The 19,782-nt window shown below is 38.9% G+C and overlaps 3 protein-coding genes and 1 non-coding gene across 4 annotated transcripts; 2 read left to right on the forward strand and 2 right to left on the reverse strand.

Annotated features, from left to right (window-relative positions):
- The first annotated feature begins 1,402 nt into the window (after positions 1 to 1,402).
- Positions 1,403 to 1,509, forward strand: LOC141821032 (small nucleolar RNA R71). The gene has a single exon (XR_012601186.1). It is a non-coding gene; the product is annotated as a small nucleolar RNA R71 (small nucleolar RNA).
- A 4,995-nt stretch (positions 1,510 to 6,504) lies between these two features.
- Positions 6,505 to 8,828, forward strand: LOC141821000 (putative fucosyltransferase 8). The gene is made up of 2 exons (XM_074708369.1): positions 6,505 to 6,745; positions 7,389 to 8,828. The coding sequence occupies exons 1-2, from the start codon at positions 6,505 to 6,507 to the stop codon at positions 8,813 to 8,815; spliced, it is 1,668 nt and encodes a 555-aa protein (XP_074564470.1). The 3' UTR covers positions 8,816 to 8,828.
- Positions 8,829 to 8,917: 89 nt separating this feature from the next.
- LOC141820862 (putative fucosyltransferase-like protein) lies at positions 8,918 to 13,223 on the reverse strand. Its single transcript, XM_074708220.1, has 7 exons — positions 12,798 to 13,223; positions 12,427 to 12,587; positions 10,891 to 11,132; positions 10,526 to 10,630; positions 10,100 to 10,256; positions 9,442 to 9,669; positions 8,918 to 9,349 (listed from the first exon to the last, which is right to left on the reverse strand). Exons 1-7 carry the CDS (start codon positions 13,122 to 13,124, stop codon positions 9,094 to 9,096), a joined length of 1,476 nt encoding a protein of 491 aa, XP_074564321.1. The 5' UTR covers positions 13,125 to 13,223; the 3' UTR covers positions 8,918 to 9,093.
- A 919-nt stretch (positions 13,224 to 14,142) lies between these two features.
- On the reverse strand, positions 14,143 to 19,271 carry LOC141820959 (THO complex subunit 5A). Its single transcript, XM_074708328.1, has 8 exons — positions 18,999 to 19,271; positions 18,622 to 18,912; positions 17,486 to 17,822; positions 16,296 to 16,633; positions 15,759 to 16,018; positions 14,824 to 15,403; positions 14,655 to 14,759; positions 14,143 to 14,568 (listed from the first exon to the last, which is right to left on the reverse strand). The coding sequence occupies exons 1-8, from the start codon at positions 19,170 to 19,172 to the stop codon at positions 14,308 to 14,310; spliced, it is 2,346 nt and encodes a 781-aa protein (XP_074564429.1). The 5' UTR covers positions 19,173 to 19,271; the 3' UTR covers positions 14,143 to 14,307.
- Positions 19,272 to 19,782: the final 511 nt, after the last annotated feature.

Consider the following 19,782-nt stretch of genomic DNA (forward strand, 5'->3'; position numbering starts at 1 on the left):
GGTTACAGGAGGAGGAAGTTTTTCAATGACTTCAACTTTAGCTCGATCAACCTCTATTCCTTGTGCTGAAATTCTGTGTCCCAAAACAATCCCATCGTTGACCATAAAATGACATTTTTCCCAATTTAGGACCAAATCAACGTCTTCACATCTTTGCAAGACTTTTGAGAGGTTGTTTAAGCATGCATCGAAATCAGAACCATATACAGAAAAATCATCCATAAATATTTCCATAATGTTTTCAATGAAATCTGAAAATATTGCTGTCATACACCTCTGGAAGGTTGCTGGAGCATTACATAGTCCGAAGGGCATTCTTCTGTATGCAAAAGTTCCATATGGGCAGGTGAATGTTGTTTTCTCTTGGTCATCTGGGTGAATATATACCTGAAAAAATCCTGAGAACCCGTCTAGGAAACAAAAATATTGATGCTCTGCCAACCTCTCAAGCAACTGATCAATGAAAGGTAGAGGGTAGTGATCTTTCTTCGTTTCCTTATTCAATTTTCTGTAGTCGATGCACATCCTCCATCCCGACACAGTCCTAGTGGATAATCTTTCACCTTTTTCATTTTCTACTACTGTTATTCCACCCTTCTTAGGAACAACATGAACTGGGCTCACCCATTTACTGTCTGAGACTGCATAGATTATACCTGCATCCAACAACTTGGTTATTTCCTTCCTCACGACTTCTGCCATATTTGGATTCAGTCTTCTTTGATGCTCAACTGAACATTTGTGATTATCTTCAAGGTTGATTCTGTGCATACATAAGGAAGGACTGATTCCTTTTAAATCTTCAACCGAGTATCCGATTGCTTTCCTGTGCTTCCTTAGTACTTCTAATAATTTTTGAGTAGAGACTGAATCCAGATTTGCATTAACTATTACGGGGAATGTTGCATTTCCCCCGAGGAATTCATACCTGAGATTGGATGGCAGGGGTTTAAGTTCAACAGGGTGTTTAAACTCAAAAGGGGGTGAAATTTCTTCTTGCTTTAGTTCTGTTGTTTCAACCCGATAGCATTTTTCCTCCTTAATTGGATCTTCAAACCCATGACTATACTCATCATCTGATTCTTCGACATCTTTTACATCATCACTTACTGTATCGTCTGTAGAAGTGGATTCTTCTGATGTGTCATCACTGAATATTGGTGCACTTTCTTCCTCTCTTTCCTCTTGTAAATCAAAAGATTTTGGTTCAAAATTAGCCTCGAAGTATTCCTCCTTGTCGTTGAGATCCCAATCTTTAATGTTGGACACAATTAACTTGATTATCTCACCTGCACTTGATTCACTCTGGTTCAACCATGATCCACCTGCTGCTGAATCTAACATACTCTTATTTCTGAAGGAAATCCCCACATAAAAAGTGTGCAAAATCAACCATTCTTCAATTCCGTGATGCGGACAACGCTGAAGCATGTTTCTATACCTGTCCCAAGCATCACATAGAGACTCACCTTCTGTCTGTTGAAAATTCAAGATCTGGTTTCTCAGCATCATTGTTTTCTTGGGCGGGATAAATTTATTTATAAATGCTCGCTCTAACTGATCCCATGTCTTAATGCTTTGAGGTGATAAAGAATACATCCAATCTTTGGCTAAACCACCAAGACTGAAAGGGAACATCAATAACCAGATGAATTCGGATTGAACCCCTTCGTATCTCATAGTACTACAATATCTGTGGAACTCCATTAAGTGGATGTAAGGACTTTCTGCTTCAGATCCTTTAAATTGAACTTCCTGGATTTTGGCTATGAGCCCAGGATTTATCTCAAAACTTGAAGCAGAGATTTGTGGGAGCACGATAGGGTCTAATGATCTTCCCGTAATCGGTGAGGAATAACTCTTCAGTGGAATATTGTCCATCCTTTATTTCTCCTCCTACAAGATCCAAAAATAATTGGTAATGCCTCTTATTACGCAGTGAAATATGCGATATAAAAGAATCAAAAGAATAAATGTGTGTATATAAAAGAAAATAAAAGAAAAACTTAATGTGCAAGTTTAGTAAAAAATTACGCACGATCCCCGGCAACGGCGCCAAAAACTTGATGCGTGTTCCGCAAGTATACGGAATGTCGCCAAGTAATAAAAAGATCGAATCCACAGGGACCGTGGAATTAATTACTAACCTAGCACAATAAGAAACATTAATTTTGATGCCCAACGACCTCCGAGCGTATTCCACCAGGTTGTCGACTTCGTCGGCGTCGATGTAGCCGTTGCCGTTGGCGTCAGAGTGCCAGATGCCCCAGACGCTCTTCCAGAGGCTGAAGCTGACGTTCATGCTTTTGATGGCCTGCCGGAGCTCCTCCCGGCTGATGCGGCCGTCGTTGTCGACGTCGAACCGCTTCAGCCACTCCTTGAACTCCTCCACCGTTGTGTTGTTCTCGACCTTCCCTCCCTGGTATAAGATATTCTTGAGAATCATCGAGTCGCCAGCCACACTGAGCTCTGGTCGCTACCTTGTCGAAGGCCGCCGTTGAATTTATAAGCCTCAAAAAAAGCTATATATATATATATATATAGCTAGTTATATATATATTCTCCATTATTAATTTTAAAACATAAATAAATATCTAAATTACTAATTACTAACACTAACAAGATTGTTGAATAGTCTGTAGAATCTGAGAAAAAGTGGTGATAAGAGATTTGTGGTTTCCAGAGAAGGGAATAAAATATATATATACAGCATGCATCATGCACATTAATAATTAAGGGGAAGATATATATAATTATATAAAAATAGATATAACCACATAATTTGCATGGGATTCCACAAACAGCAGGAGTATCAACATTTATTAAAGTGAAAGGAATTCGATGCTGAAATATTGTGTTGATTACTCTTTGAATATATCGGACTTTTCAAGCAACTTTATGCATTTCATAGTTCAAAATATTATCTAAAAATTATATATAGTACTATTAATACTCTGAGATAATGATCCTCGCTCTTTCAATTTTGTTTGTGGATTATAATTGTGCATGTCCCACGTGTGATTCGCGATACAATTCTTAAGATTTAATAGTTGGTACAATCGATTTCTAATGAAGATGGATCAAGTTGACCGAGTTCGGGTTGATTTGAATTAAATTTAAATATTTGATCAATATGGTAGTTAGTTAAGTAAGAGTTAAGTAAGTCAAGATTTACTAGATACTTAACAAAAGTTGAGAAATTCAAGTGGATCACGATTGATCGGAATTTTTATCAATCTGAAGTTTAACACTAAATTAGTAAGAGGAAAGTTCAAGTGAATCATGGAGGACCAACCACTTAGTGATCGAAAACTCAAGTGGATCACAATTGACCGGACACTTGATGATCGAAAATCAAATAGAGAGTTGGCATATGGCGAGAAATCTAAGCACATCATATATAGATGACTGAACATTTGGTATGAGAAAAAAAAATTTAAGTGGGTCATGTAGAACCGAACACTTGATATGAGAAGAGAAAGTCCAAATGGGTCATGCAGAGTCAGACACTTGATAATGAAGGAAGACCTAACAGGTTATGATTGATCAGATGTCAAACATGAGACGAGAAGTCTAAATAAGTCAAGAAAGATTGGATATTTGGCAAATGACAACATCCAAACAGATCAAGGTTGATTAGATATTAGACAACGGAAAATCTCGACAAGTCAAAGTTAACCGAATGCTAAACAAAAGGAAGTCCTAGTATGTAGGTTGGTGTTAATTGAATACTAGGTAAGATGAGAATTCAATCCTGGTAAGGTTAAAACATAAGTATTAATCGATTCATATGGTGTATTGATTGACTGATGAACTCTAAACTTCGAAATTAAGATTTAATGTATTTTTAGGATTTGCTACAGTAACTTCAGAGTTTGTTATAATAATTAAGATTTGCTATAGTATCAATTAGAACTATTACAAATAGAAAATTGGCTAAAAAGTCAACTGACCACTCAATTGATCATAATTAATAGATTGATGTCACTATTCAAGCAAATAAAAAATTTTAGAACTCAATTATAAGATTCGACTAATTAGATAATTAATAGTCGATTGAAGATAATAAACAGTTGAATGATGATGAGATGGATAGAGCCGTTGAGTTGATAAGTTAGAAGAACATTTAAATCTACAATTGATAAATCGATTGATGGGTAAGTTGACTGTGGACGGAAATCAATCCGACATCAACCCTATAAGAGAGGATTTAGAGAAGGATCGAAGTAGTTGAATCTTAAGAGGTTAGAGAAAAGGAACTGTTATATTTTCGATTATAAGAGGTTAGAAACATGTAAAGTAATGTTTCTTAATTGTAAAAAGTTTTGCTTTCATTTCTATTTCTATTTGTATTCTTATTATATTATTTTTTAATTATAAATTTATAAGAAATTTTTTCATCTTTAAAAGATATCCTAAAAAGAAAAAGATTAATGGTAATAATCATTAGGACTATACTTTAAACGCACATATAGTTATCTTGTAAGGTAATAAACCAAGTAAAAAAATTATGTTTTTACATTATTGTTCCGGCTAAAAACCGACGACAGTCGACCCTCCGGTCAATAATATGCCACCTCAACCTATGAGGGCCCGGCGAAGGAGAGGGGACCTGCAGAGATTCACAGAAGAACGAACGGATTAGCTGGCGCCGGGGGGATCCCGGCAAGCCACTCCGACGCTCAAGTTAGGTTTCCGGTGGTGGTGGAAATTAGTAGAACAAAGAGAGAGTAGTATCGAAAATGCTTGAGATTAGATGCCTCCTTCATACCTGTGAGAGGGCTTATATACCTGCCAGAAGAAGCTTCCTTCTGTCAGCGAGGCAGGTTCTGAGGGTATCTGGGGGGACAACGTCTGGCGTTGTCTGACATCTGTGTCAGAGAGCTAGCATCTGCGAGACAAAGGCGAATTGTTGGTAACCGTCCTCCAGCGTGGCAAGGCAGCCAACTTCTGTCGTTTATCCAAAAAGGGGAAGCAGATTGCCACGAGGGAAGGCGATCGTGAAGACATGATCACAACCTGCTCCCTGCATACCTGTTCACATGCTCCTTTGTCTGTAGTGTTAATAGGGTTTGAACTAGAATTGTTAGTCGGAGTGGGAAGGTATCTCGGACCGACAGTGATCGGGTTTATCCGGGATCAAGCAGGAGGTGTGTAGCCCGGGCGAGGTGTTAAGAGTAATTTCTACTAACTGTTCAGTTGCAATTATGTCGTAAGGTAGGGGCATTTTAAAAAAATATATTTATTTTTAAAAAAACGTCCCTAATAAAATGCACCGAAGCTTATTTTTATATCTTTAATATTATGCAATTTTATGCACTTTAGAGTTTTAACATGTTCAATTTTTGTATAAAAATATACATTATTTGTTAATATAAAAGATATTCACATGAATAATAATTAACCACAGAACTGACTTTTTCTTTTCTAATTTACTTTCATAAATCTATTTTCACAACAAACTGAATGCCTCACAAATTTCTTTAAAATTATTTTTTCATATAAATATTATTTTATACATCAATCTAAATTTTATTGACCATTGTTTATAGAACCTATTGAAAAATGAATTGAAAGGTTGGCTTACCATATCATCTAAATAGCTAGACCTAATCAGCTACACTAGAAAACTTGATTCATCTAACCATGTGAGCCAAACTAACTCGATCGACCCAACCTCTAACCTCTAAATTTGTATTACAACTTACCTTCATGCATGCTCTATCCCCCACAAGAGTGGCTAATGCCAAGAAGGTGAGGGGACTCCCTATTTTATAAAATTTCATATAGGAAATCATTAGTTATTTTTTAAAAAAAACACTAAATAAGTTTAATTCAAATTATTATTTCTAATTAACCTAAATCATTTGAAAATAAAAATTAGAGTAACCCATATTTTACTCCAAAAATTAAATCCCCATCAATATCTGCCATAATTAAATTTAAATCCTGTCTATATTTTCGACCAACACTGCCTTATTTACCACCACCTTTCAATTATTTCCAAATGCCAAAGATTTTGCCTTCCAATAAATCACCATAAATCATAAATTTCCTAATTCTGCTCGATAATTTTAATCTTTCTTCTACCTCTTCCATCAGCCTCAGCCCTACCGGCCGTCCTCATCGCCGCCGCCATCGATCATCCACCGGTACACACACTCTCTCTCTCTTTATAGTCAACGCAATTGACCGCTAAAAAGTCAACGCATCGATTCTTGTCTTAGAATAACAAAATAAAAATCTAAATTATATATTTGGTTATAATTTGCATCTCGAGATCCGATCGCCTATTGATATCCGCACTGTTAAAAAAAATTGTGCATGGATACTATTCAAAATAAATTATTTAAATATGGGAAGTCCGATCATTATTCGAGTAATCTTCGACTCCACTGAATCGATTAGTGGATTTAATTGCATTTACTGTCGTTTTAATTAAACATTAAATAAAGATCGGCGAGGCGAGGAGGGATTGAGCGGGAGAAGTTGTGATCAGGATCAATGACGGCGACGACGACGACGACGACGACGGCGTTGAAACGCAGGAGTAGGGAAGGCGAGGCAGGGAGGGAGAGCGGCGCCAGGGGCATGATGAGACCACCGGCGGGCGGCGGCACGGTCGCCGGGTTGCTGATTCTGGCGGTGGTGATGGTGGTGGCGTTGGGCGGAACTTACCGGCGGCAAACGTGGCCGGAGATGTTGCTCCGGAGCCAGGGCGGCGGCGCGGCGAGCAGTTCATCAGGTAAAACTTTTCGGTGCTTGATTTCATCAGTTTTTTTCTTCTTTTTTTGGGCTCTGTTGTTTTAGGAATATTGATTTGCATGGTGCATTAATATTTCATATGGATTTTTATGGAAAAGTGTCCTTCCATTATTTATTTATTTATTTTTGATATTTCATATCAAAGATAAGTTTGGAATAAAATATGTCAATGATAGGTTAAGATAAATATGCAAATTATAAGTGATTTAAATTTAGAGTATTTAAGGTGATTAAGTGGGTCGATCACTTTGAATAGATATTTATTGAATAGGTTTAGTAAGTCGAGTCAAATTTTATGTTATTCCAGTATATTTGATAAGATAATAAAATTAAACAGAGTAGAGTTTAAAATAAACTGAGCTATTAATATGATTATTCAATTTAATTTGATTTTTTTTTTCAAACTTTGATATTGATTTGAGCTTAGGTTGGCATTGATTTATTTAGATGTTATTTAATTTTATTTATTTATTTGATATTATAGGTATGGAGTGAATATAAATAAATTTGTATTTAATTGAATATTAAATTTGTTAATTCATTTACGATCGTAGAAAATCTTGTAGCGGGAGGAATTGTTCAATCAAGAGTCAAATGAATTCTTTGGATTTTAATTTTTTAATTTTTATTATTTTTTTCAGGCGAAGAAAATCATGCTTCGCCTTCATCCGTCGACAAGCTTCACGGCGGCCTTCTCTCCCCTGACTTCGAAGAAGCCTCCTGCCTCAGTCGATACCAAGCCGCTCTCTACCGGAAGCCATCGCCTTACTCTCCTTCCGCTCACCTCCTCCGCCGTCTGCGCGACTACGAGGCCCTCCACCGGAAGTGTGCCCCCCACACCGACCTCTACAACCGCTCCGCCGCCCTGCTCCGCTCCGCCGCCGGCAACGCCTCCGCCCCCGCCGAGTGCAACTACGTCGTCTGGATCCCCCACAACGGCATCGGAAACAGGGTCCTCACCATCGTCTCCGCCTTCTTCTACGCCCTCCTCAACCACAAGGTCCTCCTCCTCCACTCCACCGACGACTTCGCCGGCCTCCTCTGCGAGCCCTTCCCCGGCACCACATGGACCCTCCCCGCCGATTTCCCCCTCGACAACCTGCTCGAACTCGACACCGGCGCCCCCCAGAGCTTCGGAAACCTTCTCAAGTCGAAGGACTCCTCGATTGGTTCTCGATCTCACGTCTATCTCCATCTTCCCTGGTACTACCGCGAGGGGGACAAGCGGTTCTTCTGCGAGGACGCGCAGCGGACGCTGCGGAAGGTCCCGTGGTTGCTGCTGAAGTCGGACCACTACTTCGTGCCGTCCCTGTTTCTGGTCCCAGAGTACGCCGGCGAGCTCCGTCGGCTGTTCCCGGAGCGCTCCGCCGTCTTCCACCACCTCGTCCGGTACCTCCTCCACCCGAGCAACGAGGTCTGGGACCGCGTCGTGGGGTATTACAGAGAATATTTGGAAGGAGCCAACGAGAGAGTGGGCATCCAAATCAGGGTCTTCGACAACTTCCCCGTTCCTTTCGACCAGATGCTGAACCAGGTCATGAACTGTTCGCTAGGCGCCGGCGTGCTTCCGGCGGTCACTGGTGAAGCTACAAGCTCCGTCGACGCGAAGGTGAAGGCGGTGGTGGTGACGAACTTGAGGTCGGGATACTCGGAGCGGATCAGGGAGGTGTACCGCCAGCGGGCGACGGCGACAGGGGAGGTCGTCCAAGTGTTCCAGCCGAGCCACGAGGAGGCGCAGGCGACGGAGCACCGGGGCCACAACGTGCAGGCGCTGGCGGAGATCGAGCTGCTCAGCCTCAGCGACGTGCTCGTGACGTCCGCGTGGTCGACCTTCGGGTACGTGGCGCAGGGTCTCGGCGGGCTCAAGCCATGGGTCCTGCTGCGACACACGCAGTCAGCCGACGCGTGCCGTCGGGCGTCGTCGCCGGAACCGTGCTTCCTCATGCCCCCGGCGCCGGCGCAATGCTTCCGAGACGGCGGCGGGAAGGCGATCTTGAGCAATGTGAGGCAATGCGAAGATGAAGTAAATGGCATCAAACTATTTGATTAATTAGTTTCAGTAAAGGCAGAATTATATCCATTACAAGAACAACATATCGATTTGGCTTCCTGATGAACAAATTCATCTGAAAAAAAAACACCAAAAGAAAGATGATTTTACTCATCGTCTATTACTTCCCATCACAAATTACACTATTGTTTCTTTAGATCACAATAATTTCTAAATACAAGTTAGAAATATTACAAAGCATAGATATACCAGCTTGCGATAACAGATGTGTTGTTGTTAGCTCACCAGCTTGTATAGGAAGCAGTAGCAGGCCTAGGTTACACGAAAATAACTTCGAGTTTCGCACACGGTTTGCTCTTGATGTGTTTGTCGAGCTCAGCATCGTTGTTGAATCGGAATGAATATAAAGCTTCTCGCTGGGTGATGCCGACCGGGTATATTCGATAGATTCGCAAGTCGTTTCCTCCTCGTAGAGCTTCTGGCCTTTCATTCTTCCAAATGGGCACATGATTCAGCGATCGGAATTTGGCAAGAACTGCAGATTCGAGTGCTTCTAACGTTAAGCTTCCGGATCTGACTTGGATCATATGGCAGTGGAAAAAACCATCAGTAGATGTAATGCGATAAGAATGAAGGTTTAGATGAACAACATGAATGATGAGTACCTCATGTAGATGCTCTCCATTTTGAATCGACCTCGTTCTCTGACAAACAAGTGGTAGACTGTCCCTGCTCTGCTGGTGCAATGGCAGGGACGATTCTGAAACGAGGAACTTGTTTCCTCTTTTTCGCGGATCTTTGTTGCCAGATGTATGCAAAGGCGACAAGAGGAATGTACAGCCGCCATGTCCACAAGGGCTTTGAATGAATCAGACGGACCCTCATATTTCCACCTACATAAACATGGAACTAACTTGTTAAGATATCAGGTTGAGAAGACAAAGTTCTGATAATTGTGCTATCATCGTTCAGTTAGATTCCTCTTTATGGCCTTGTCAAACAACTCGATCATCTATTTCTTCTGATGTTCAAGAGGATAAAAGATACAACCCTCGAAAGTAAAAGAACGCTTAGAAAGGCAACTAGTATAGGAGTTCCAGAGACGAAGCACAAAAGAAAATGCTAATTTCCTTTGGTCATGGTACTGGTACAAGATAGGTTCATTTTTTCTCACTATTTTCAAGTAACGGCAAGTGATAGAGTAAGTTGTCGAAAGTTGAATTACAAGAAAATTTACATTGCATAGTAGTGATCTGGATCATAAAAGTCCATAACCAGCAGGAGGGAGAACTTTTGCAACATGATCAAAATTCAAGTATCTACCTTAGTGTATGGTTGTAAGCAACATGATCCGATGCAAGCGATCTCATGGTTTTTGCAACCGAAGCAACATCCTTGGCCTCTTTAATGTGCAAAACACAATCAGGACAAGGAGCAAACTCTTGGATATTTGGAGCACCAATGACGACAGGAACAGTCCCTGCAGAGTAAAGGAAGGGAACAAAATGCTTTTACACAAACAGTAAAAGAGTTTAGATAACAAATTGAGATTGGTAGAATCTAAAGATCTACATTATTTATATTTTTTGGATAATATTAACAAGCTACTAGATCTTCAGCAAAGAATATTCATTCTTAGATGAAGGACCTTCATGATGCAGTGTAAGGAAATATAAAACAAATAATACATTGCCGCAATGAAAAGCAATTGAATTGTCAGTATTGCAAATATTAGTTTGAAAAACACACCTGCAACAAGTGACTGAAATAGTTTTTCTGTGACATAATCTTCCTCGTTAGAATTTTCAAAAGCCAAGCTAAATTTGTAGCGCTTTAAAGTCTCAACTTTGTCCACTGCATCCAGATAAGAAAAGACGAGGAACAGAAAAGTAGTCTAGTTAGAAACTATGGAGAAAACATTGAATGACCCATAAGAAGAATGTAGTAACAAAAACCGATCATAATGAGAAAGATGATCTGTATATGACCGTGAAAGGGGTTCAACTATTTGCTTCCACGAGAAGCACTCATGACCCAGCTAATCATATGTTCATCAAGGACCAGACACAAGTGTATAGCAAAATCAACAAGATGATGTAGAGCATTGTACTCACCATTGCCATCACGGTTCCGGTGACAACTACCATATGAATCAATCTTAATGCCTAACTCTTCCAGCATTTCAAGGGCCTGCAAACGGAAATTGCGAGCCCCGCAGTTGGAAATGAAAGCAGCCGCAAGTGCTTCTTCTGTTTTTGGATGCACAGGTGCCATTATTTGATATTCAGCCCATGAGAAATAACCGACAGGTACATCAGAAGAAAGGCTGGTTGTCATTACAACTTTATACCCTCTCCTGTACAAGACAGAATGCCAATGCCAAAGTAGAAGGTCAATTATAAAGGAAAGAAAAACGATTGCATGGTAGAAGAATGAAGCATGCCCATTTATCATAGTTTAGGATAGCAAAAAAGTTAGAAAAGTAACTATTCTTGAATATCCTTTAAAAAAATAAAATAGATTGCTTTAATCAATTTGGTAGGAAAAATAACAAAACAGTATGCTAAAGTAAAGAGTAGCAAATTGAGAGACCCATGAGTAGTTTGAGACAAAATCAATAACCTGAATTTATATGTTTCTTTGCTTCTATTATGCTAACTGTAAATTAAAAAAAAAAAAAAATCAACATGTTAATTTAAACTCAAGTAATAATATTAGTTTCCTTAATCAGATAACAGTCCACAAACATGAGCAGGATTCTTCAAATTTGAATTTCTCAAATGATGCAAGATAGATTGCTCCGATACACAATAAAAAGTCAAAGAAAAACAAGTGATTACAATGCTAACTTGGATAGGATGACCATTTATCCAAAAAATCTCGAACTCTATGGACTTCACATGTGGATAAGCAAGCTGAAATGACTAGCCTGGGAACAACAGAAGGACTGACTTAACTTAATTGGAGGTATTATTTTAGTTACTAACTCTAGTAAGATAGAAATAGTTAAGCTCTTTTCATGCGTCAAGTCTAGTTAAGTGACCACTTATATAAAAACTAAGTTGAGCACTGGCTGTTATTCAGTTTTATTGATGTGAACCTGACCAAATTGTATGTAAATGATCAATTAATTGCAACAAACTCCACTGAGGTACTGGTTCATGAATGCATCATGTTTTTGAACATTTTAACCCAAAGATTCCACAAAAGTATAGAAGTAGCATGGCGATATAATTGGTTGTATTCCCTGAGATTGGACAGTTCGATAAAAGAAATATGGTAGGTAAATCTTATATTTTGAGAATTGTATTATGACAACTAGAAAAAACTCTTCATCATTACATAGCATTAAAAGTTAGGTAAAAGCTAAAGTCAGTGAGCTCAAAAGAAGTAGCCAACAAGTTGTAGTGTCAAAAGACAAGGAAATGCCATTGTCGCAAGAAATTGTTAGATTATACTGGCCATACAAACAGAAAAGAAAAAGAAAACTACTGTGAAGTTGCGAACTAGTCATATGCTATCGATGAGTACAAATCTCCTATCTATGAATGTCAAGAACAAAATAGATATTACACAGATCATACTAAAATGAAAATCAAGTCCAAAAAATTCATCTTTCAAGATGAAATGAACAAACTGTGCTTACCCACCGTCGTGCCGTGTCGACACTATTTTCTGGATAATAATGTGATGATTCCATGGATCTTAGAACGGCAGCAACTGCTGGATTTTGTGGTAACCCGAATGAAGCATCAGGTACCTTCTCATTTGAATAACTAAAATGACAATCAATTGAGCAAGAACTCCAATCCTGGATCAGGAATAGAACATATAACACTTTTAATATAATGGAGCATCTCAATTTGACGCCATATATCATGATCTGTTGCTAGATATAAATGTTAGGATTAGTACATGAGGAGGAAGAGAAGACGAAGGCTCAACTAGTATTGTTTGAAAAACGAAAACAAAAATTCCTCAGAGCGCAAAGCAAACGAGAACACGATCAGCAAACTCTCACCTTCTGCATCCCGGAGACAAGAACTGGATCTTTCTGGAAATCTCGGGAGTAGGGCACAGCGTCCCGCCTCTCCAACCACTCCTCGCACTTCCTGACCTCTTCCGGATCCACAAACCCTTCCGGGATCAAAGGCGACGACGACGAAGAGGAGGTCGACCACTGCTCGACCATACTGGCGGCCTTCTCGGAAACATCGATGCGTCCCGAAAAGGCGATCTCGCCGATGACTGCGAGGGCTACCAGCAGAGGGATGAGGCTCGCCCACCTCCTCCGATGTTGGCCGCGGGGAGGCACTCCCGTCGAGGGAGATCCTCTCTCCTTATCCATGCACTTCTACGCCGGTCGAAGGATGAGGAGGCGGCGGCCGGCGACCGTGGCTGGAGTTGTTGAGACTTGAGGTCTCCTCCTGCTAGTCTGGTTCCTTCCTGCTTCGGTCTTTGTTGACTGCAACGAGAAAGGAATATAACCTTTCAATTTTATTACACTCATACACAAAGTACCCAGAACATACTCGCTCTTCCATTAGAGCAGCCTATGCGGGGAAGAGACGTGGGCGCCACAAATTGGTTAGGCATCTAATTTTCCTTTAAAAAGAAAGTTTAAACCGTTGACCGGTAATCCACTCGGGTCGCCGGACCTTCCTAAATCCTTCATCATTTACCAAATCAGCCCCATCCATTTATTATTTTTTTTAAATCATCCCTTTTATATTTATCTTCTTACTAAACACTCCTTCACTATTAGCTCTTGCCAAATCACCTTCTCGAGTATAATTATTTTCCTAATTTACTCCCCCAAATTTAAGCTTGTCGAGGGAAAGAAGAGATGAGACGACACATGAAACGGTCAACTGATCAGTTCGATCAACAAAACTAAGAATCGAAAGATGCATGAATACTCAATTTACCTCTTTACAGATGGTCATGAAATCGACCGTGTGAGACCGCTAAGGTGGTAGATTCTACCTTTTCGTAGAAGAAAGATGCATGAATAACCCCCGAGATATAACTGAGTTGGTTACGATAGAATAAAATTACAAAAGAAGACAAGGGTTCGAATCTTGACGAAGTCGAACAATATCCTCCGTCGTGATCAACTGTAATTTTTCAATTTACCTCCTCACAGATGATCATGAGACTACTAAGCTGACAGATTCCATCTTACAGAAGAAAAGAAAGATGCATGAACAGCACTTTTACCAGACGAGCATTAGGATGGAACAATAAACTAGTCGACAGAACCTGACGATCAATCAACAAGACAATTTAGCATCATCGACGCAAACAAATATTGCCGATGGATCTTCATTTGGTGAGTAATCTATTCAATTGATTGTAAACATAACTGATACAAATGAGAACTCATGCTAGATTTATAATAGATAAAAGTATTGTTGAACAACTCTTGACTAAACAAAACAAAAGGTAAAGATTTATACGATACTACTTCTCAAAACATTAGGGATGGATAGATTCAAGAGAAGCCTTAAGTTGTACTACTTCAGCAAATCTTAGGAGGGGTAACCTGGCATACAACCTACACCATTCCAAGATATCATTTTTCTTCGGTCTCTTCCCCTCACGGATCTCGTGAGTATCATTCCACTGATTGGCGTGCACAATCCAACATCGATCACAGAGGTGGTGCTCTTCCTTTTAGCGTCGTGTCGATCGAAGTGAAAATCAAGCAGCATAGCTAGGCAGCGAATTTGGTGTGCCAGGATGAAATTCTCATGATGGAGCGGTATAACCCGGAGGATATGAAGATTAAGCTGCATGAGCCATTTACATTTGGGGATTATTGGAAACACGAGTAATATATAAATACGATCAAAATAATCACTCCAAAGCTACATACCTCGGCTTCCATTGCGCGAAGCACATTGTACCATTCTGAATGACCTGAGTCGGTGCTCAAACTGAAGATTGGAGGTCTTAGAGGGTATTCTATGCTGATCTTGACCTGTCGAAATGTCAAAAATCAGTTAAAGAAATTAGCAATTCAGCAGAGTATGAAAATCATTTACCTTAGCATTCAACTTTACGACACCGTCTTTTCCATGATTTCTACCAAGAATAAAATCAAATTCTTTTGCAGCAGAGTCTTCCCAGGGTTTGCTAACCACAGATGATGCATTTTCATTCAGATGATTGCTGTATGTTTGCTCCTCTACTTCACTATCACTATCCAATACAAGTTCCAACTCATCTTCATATTTTGAAAAACTTCGAGTTTTGACCATGCTCATAGGAGTGACATTCTTTGACATCAAAGCCAGGCTTCTGGATCGATCAACAAGCTGCAATGGTTCACTCAATAAGGAGGCTGCAGCATCAACTGGCATTGTTGCAACAGGTAATGCAGTTGGAAGTTCCCCATCTTCTCTTGCACTTTCTACCTCCCATGACGTAACTGATCTCCGGTCCATGTCGAGATCAACATTGTTTGTAGCTTGTCCTGCTATAGAAGCTGAGAAAGATGAGTCAGGAATGAGCCCTGCCGGCGACCATTTTTGCAAGGTGCACAGAGGAGCATGCAAGGCCCATGGAACATTTTCATAAATTAGCGAAGGCCACTTGAGCTTTGCCAAGGAATCGAGCTGCTCCCTGTAAACCAAATCAAATCCAAACCTAAAAAAACATGTGCTAACAACCACGTATCTTTTAGTTGAATGGAAAAGAAGCTTAAAGAAACCCAAAATAACAAATCAATGCAGCTTCAGATAACAATCAATATTCAGGAGAAACAAAACTCTTAAGCGAATACCATGTGCAGTCATAAGCAATTGATTATTTTGAAATACTTTCATGATAAATGCTTTCTGAAAAAGTTCATTGGAAGGAGCTTGTCGACTATAAAATAGGATCAGCTAGCAAGTCATACATAGTAGTTACTGTCTCAGATTATTCATAATTTGATAAACATTCAGGAGTTCCAAAAGTTCATGGATCATTGACTCACACAAGAGCCATCTGAGCCTTCTTCCTTGAACGAATTCTCTGCAAAATTGTCTGAACACGGTTCTGGCGGCGATATAATGCAAGCCCAGAGCTAAAATCTGATACATTGATGAGCCCAGCATTTAAATGATCTCCATTCACGTTGATGGGAGGGACCTCTGGCAAAAAGTCAATTCCAGCTAAATGTTGTGCCCACTTATATGGATAAGATGTTCCCTTTTCACCAAAGGCCAAAGAGTCTCCTGAATAAAGCTTAGCCATCTGGAAAATTGAAATGTATAAGATTAACAAGAAATTTAAATACTCTATAGCGAATCACAAATTTTGATTGTATTGGCTTCAGATATGAGTTCAAGTCGACCATGATGGGTAGCCCCTAAATTGTTTACAAACTAATTGTCATATTCGAGCACCAAAGATTCCAAAGTTCACAACATAAGTTTCAAGCAAGTCAATATTAAAACACGAAATGAACTTGCTCACATATAAAAATTATTAGAATATGATATTAAACATGATAGGAAAAAAAATGCTATACCTGGTGAGGAAGATCCAAGCCAGTATCGTCAGGAAATAAGTTACATAAGATATTGCTGTCTGATTTTTCATTTGTATCCTCAAACCTGACACAAACAACATTTAATTTTACCAAGTACTCGAACTTCAAAGTGATTAGTTTACTTGGTTTTGACCCAGTATCTTCATCATCGTAAACATGAAGAACGATATTGAGTGGATGAAGTTGGCAGATTCCTGACTGATCAACACTATCCTTCACCACATTCTTCTTTGGCCTCTTTCGTCTTCTTTGGACATCTTCATCATCATCAGGTGCATCATCCTCCAATTTGGTATTGTCAAGATTTGATAATAAACCTGCCATTATAATTTCCTCCCATCAATCTTCTACACACCAAACTATAAATTAAGCAAATATCAAAACATCGATGGACATTTTGCACTCTTTTATTTATTGACTCCAATCTACTCACTAAATTAAGCAAATATCAAAAGATCAATGGACATTTTGGAGTCTTTAATTTAACAACTAACTCCTAGTCCAACACAATGTGTGCACTTGTAAACAAGAAATACTAAAGTTAACTTTTATTATTTATTTCAGCAACAAGCTTAATTAAGGGCCATTAACATACTACCAAGCTAATTAAACTAACAATTTAACTCTAAATTAACCTGCAACACAAGCTGTAACTAGCAGGATATCAATCAGCTTTTTAGCCTGCAGTCGCAAATTGACTCAATTATTCAAGCTGTAACTAGAAAAGAGGTTTCAATTCCTGCTGACCTGCATAGATATATCTTAAAATATTAGCCAAGGATTGATTAAGTTATTAATTGCTCAATAATTTGAGGTCTTTATGTACGAAGTAATCAAAGGACAAATACATAAACCCTCCTTAGTAAGCGAACACTGTTAATATCCCAAATAAACAGAAAAAATTGTAATGAAGTTAGTAGCTATTCTGCAGAATTGAGTTTGAACATCCATGCATTATCTATCATAAACTTGTTATCTTTCAAGCCTATGCAGAGAGGAAGGCAGAAGATTCTATCTAGAAGCTTGTTAACTCCAAATGGTCAAGAACAGGTAAATAAAATCTACCATGTAATTAAAAAAACAATATTACTGACAATTCTACAAATGCAAGTGAGAAAATAAATCAGATAATTCAGGAGGAAATATCTTCAGTATTTTTCCTCAGTTACCATTTTCTTTATTTACTTGTTGCAGAGCAAAGGTTTGAGCATCCTTCACACTCCCCAAAATCTCCATTTCAATCTTCTCTCCAAATGCTTCTTTCTGTGCCAAAAGTTGTGAGTACACTATATAAAGAGGGGGTGGAAGAAATTCTGCTGCATGAAGCTGCTTCAATTTCTTGGTATGGGAAATCCCCAGGTGTTGTTGCACTGGTAAAGATGCTTTCTTCAGAGATTTCAAATGTGATGGTAGACTTGATAGAAACTTCTTTCTACTGGATATGGCATCGAGAAGACTTGCTTTATGCTGTTCCAGTTTCTCATGAAGCTTGCAAAGCTCCTTTCTCTGATGACATGATCATACAAGAAATAAAATCATGTTTGAAATGCTAAAAGACAGGTTATCAGTAGTATTCTCAAAATCCAATGTAGTTGATCGCTTAAAAATTCAACATCCATAATAGTGCATCAGCGATGCTCACTTTCAATTGATATAGAGAATATGAGTATGACAGGAAGAAGGTACAAGAATAAGATGCTTCAACGAAATGTATGACAACTCAAAAGAGAAAGTTGCCTGAGAAAACTATGCAGCTGACAAGATCAACAACCATAGTCTAAATGAATCTGAAAATTAGTCAGTTGTTTTCAGCTATATACTTCTCAAAAGGACGGTATATTTTAATTCTAAATGCCAAGCAAGGAAATATTTGCAAATTAAGTGGTAAGGGCCAACAATTACCAAGTAAATTTCCACCAAATTTTGAGAAATTGAAATTTACATATAATGGAAAATAAAGGAGCTGAAAAATAAGTTATCCTTCCCTCGATGATAATCATCCCATTATAAGAGAAGCAAATTCCTCTTCTCCCTATCCCTTCAAACTTCTAATGTAAACGAAACCAGAGAGAGTAAGCTGTTATCTAATACCAAAAATTTTTAATCTTAGCTTCCATTATCAACAGTGATTCCTTTTGATCCCCCGATGAATCCATCTACAGAAACATGTTTACGACTACCAAAGGCATGAATTTTAGCGATAGAATCAAACCAAACTTCCATCCGCAGCATTGATCGGCTTTATGTGACAGAAACTATCGTCGTTGAATCAACAATTTAACAGAAATACGACTAAGTCAGGTACCTGAAATAGCTCAAAGTTAAGCCTCTTCAACATCAAATCATGCGCCACGTCGTCCGCCATCGCCTTCCCCTTGATTTCCTCCGGCGCGCTACTGAAGAATTCTTCTTCAGGCACGAGCTCAATATCAGGATACTTGGACCGGAAATCTTTGCAAGCCTTGATAGCCTTCAGGTAGTGGTTCTTCTCATACAGGAGGTTGTGAAGCTGAAGCGTGGTGGTATCCACCGGGCCCTTCGCAGCCTCCGTCTCCGCCTTGATGCGGTCCTCCTCCACCAAAATCGACCGATTGACCTACAAAACAGCCGAAGAAAAGAAAGTTAGGGTTCCACTAAATCCCTATAATCAAAGTAGGAAAAAGTTGAAACTTTGTGAGGGACCTTTCGTAGGGTGATGAAGTGGAGGGACATCTGGGTGATGAGCTCGCGGAGCTCAGATTTGGAACTCCCCTCCTGCTTGATGAACAGCATCTTGGACGCCACATCCTCCATCTCCATCCTCGTCTCCTCGAGGAGTTGATGAGCAGTGGGTCTCGCAACTTCGTTCGCCTCCATCGCCTCCGCTTCACTCACCCAGCCGCCGGCGAAGCACCTCTTCCGGCTACTCTTAATCGGAAGAAAGAGCAAGAGCAGATGCACCTGATAAGCACGTGCTAAAGGGCATACTTAGGTTTTGCAAATAGTATATTGGTATCATAATTTTTCCATTTTAGTAATTTTATGCACGAATTTTATTTTATTTTGAAATTTTAGTACCTATTTATTTATATTTTTAATTAAATGATTTTAATAATATAATAATAAAAAAATTAAAGTAAGCTTGTTTGTACTATGATAATATATATGAATGAATGTCATATATATTAATGTTATATGCTTGATGAAAATATACATTTACACAAACTTTAAATCTAAAAATATATATACATTAAAAAGACTTACAAAATATATTAATGTTAATTTAAAATGATTCAAAATTCTTTGAGTCTATCAATCAATTTTAGATAAAATTGACTGATAAATCTATACCATTTAAAAATTTAATATTTTTCAAATCTGGAGTAATTGATGGTGTTGATCAAGATCATTGTCATAAACTTTATAATAAATTTATGATAAATTTTATTCAACTTTTACGAGGTTGATAGACTTGAAAATTTTTAAA

Source organism: Curcuma longa, unplaced genomic scaffold (assembly GCF_044706935.1).
Source record: "Curcuma longa cultivar G26 ecotype Majalengka, Jawa Barat unplaced genomic scaffold, ITB_CL_G26_1.1 utg8573_np1212_1322966_RagTag, whole genome shotgun sequence".
Taxonomy (NCBI): Eukaryota; Viridiplantae; Streptophyta; class Magnoliopsida; order Zingiberales; family Zingiberaceae; genus Curcuma; species Curcuma longa.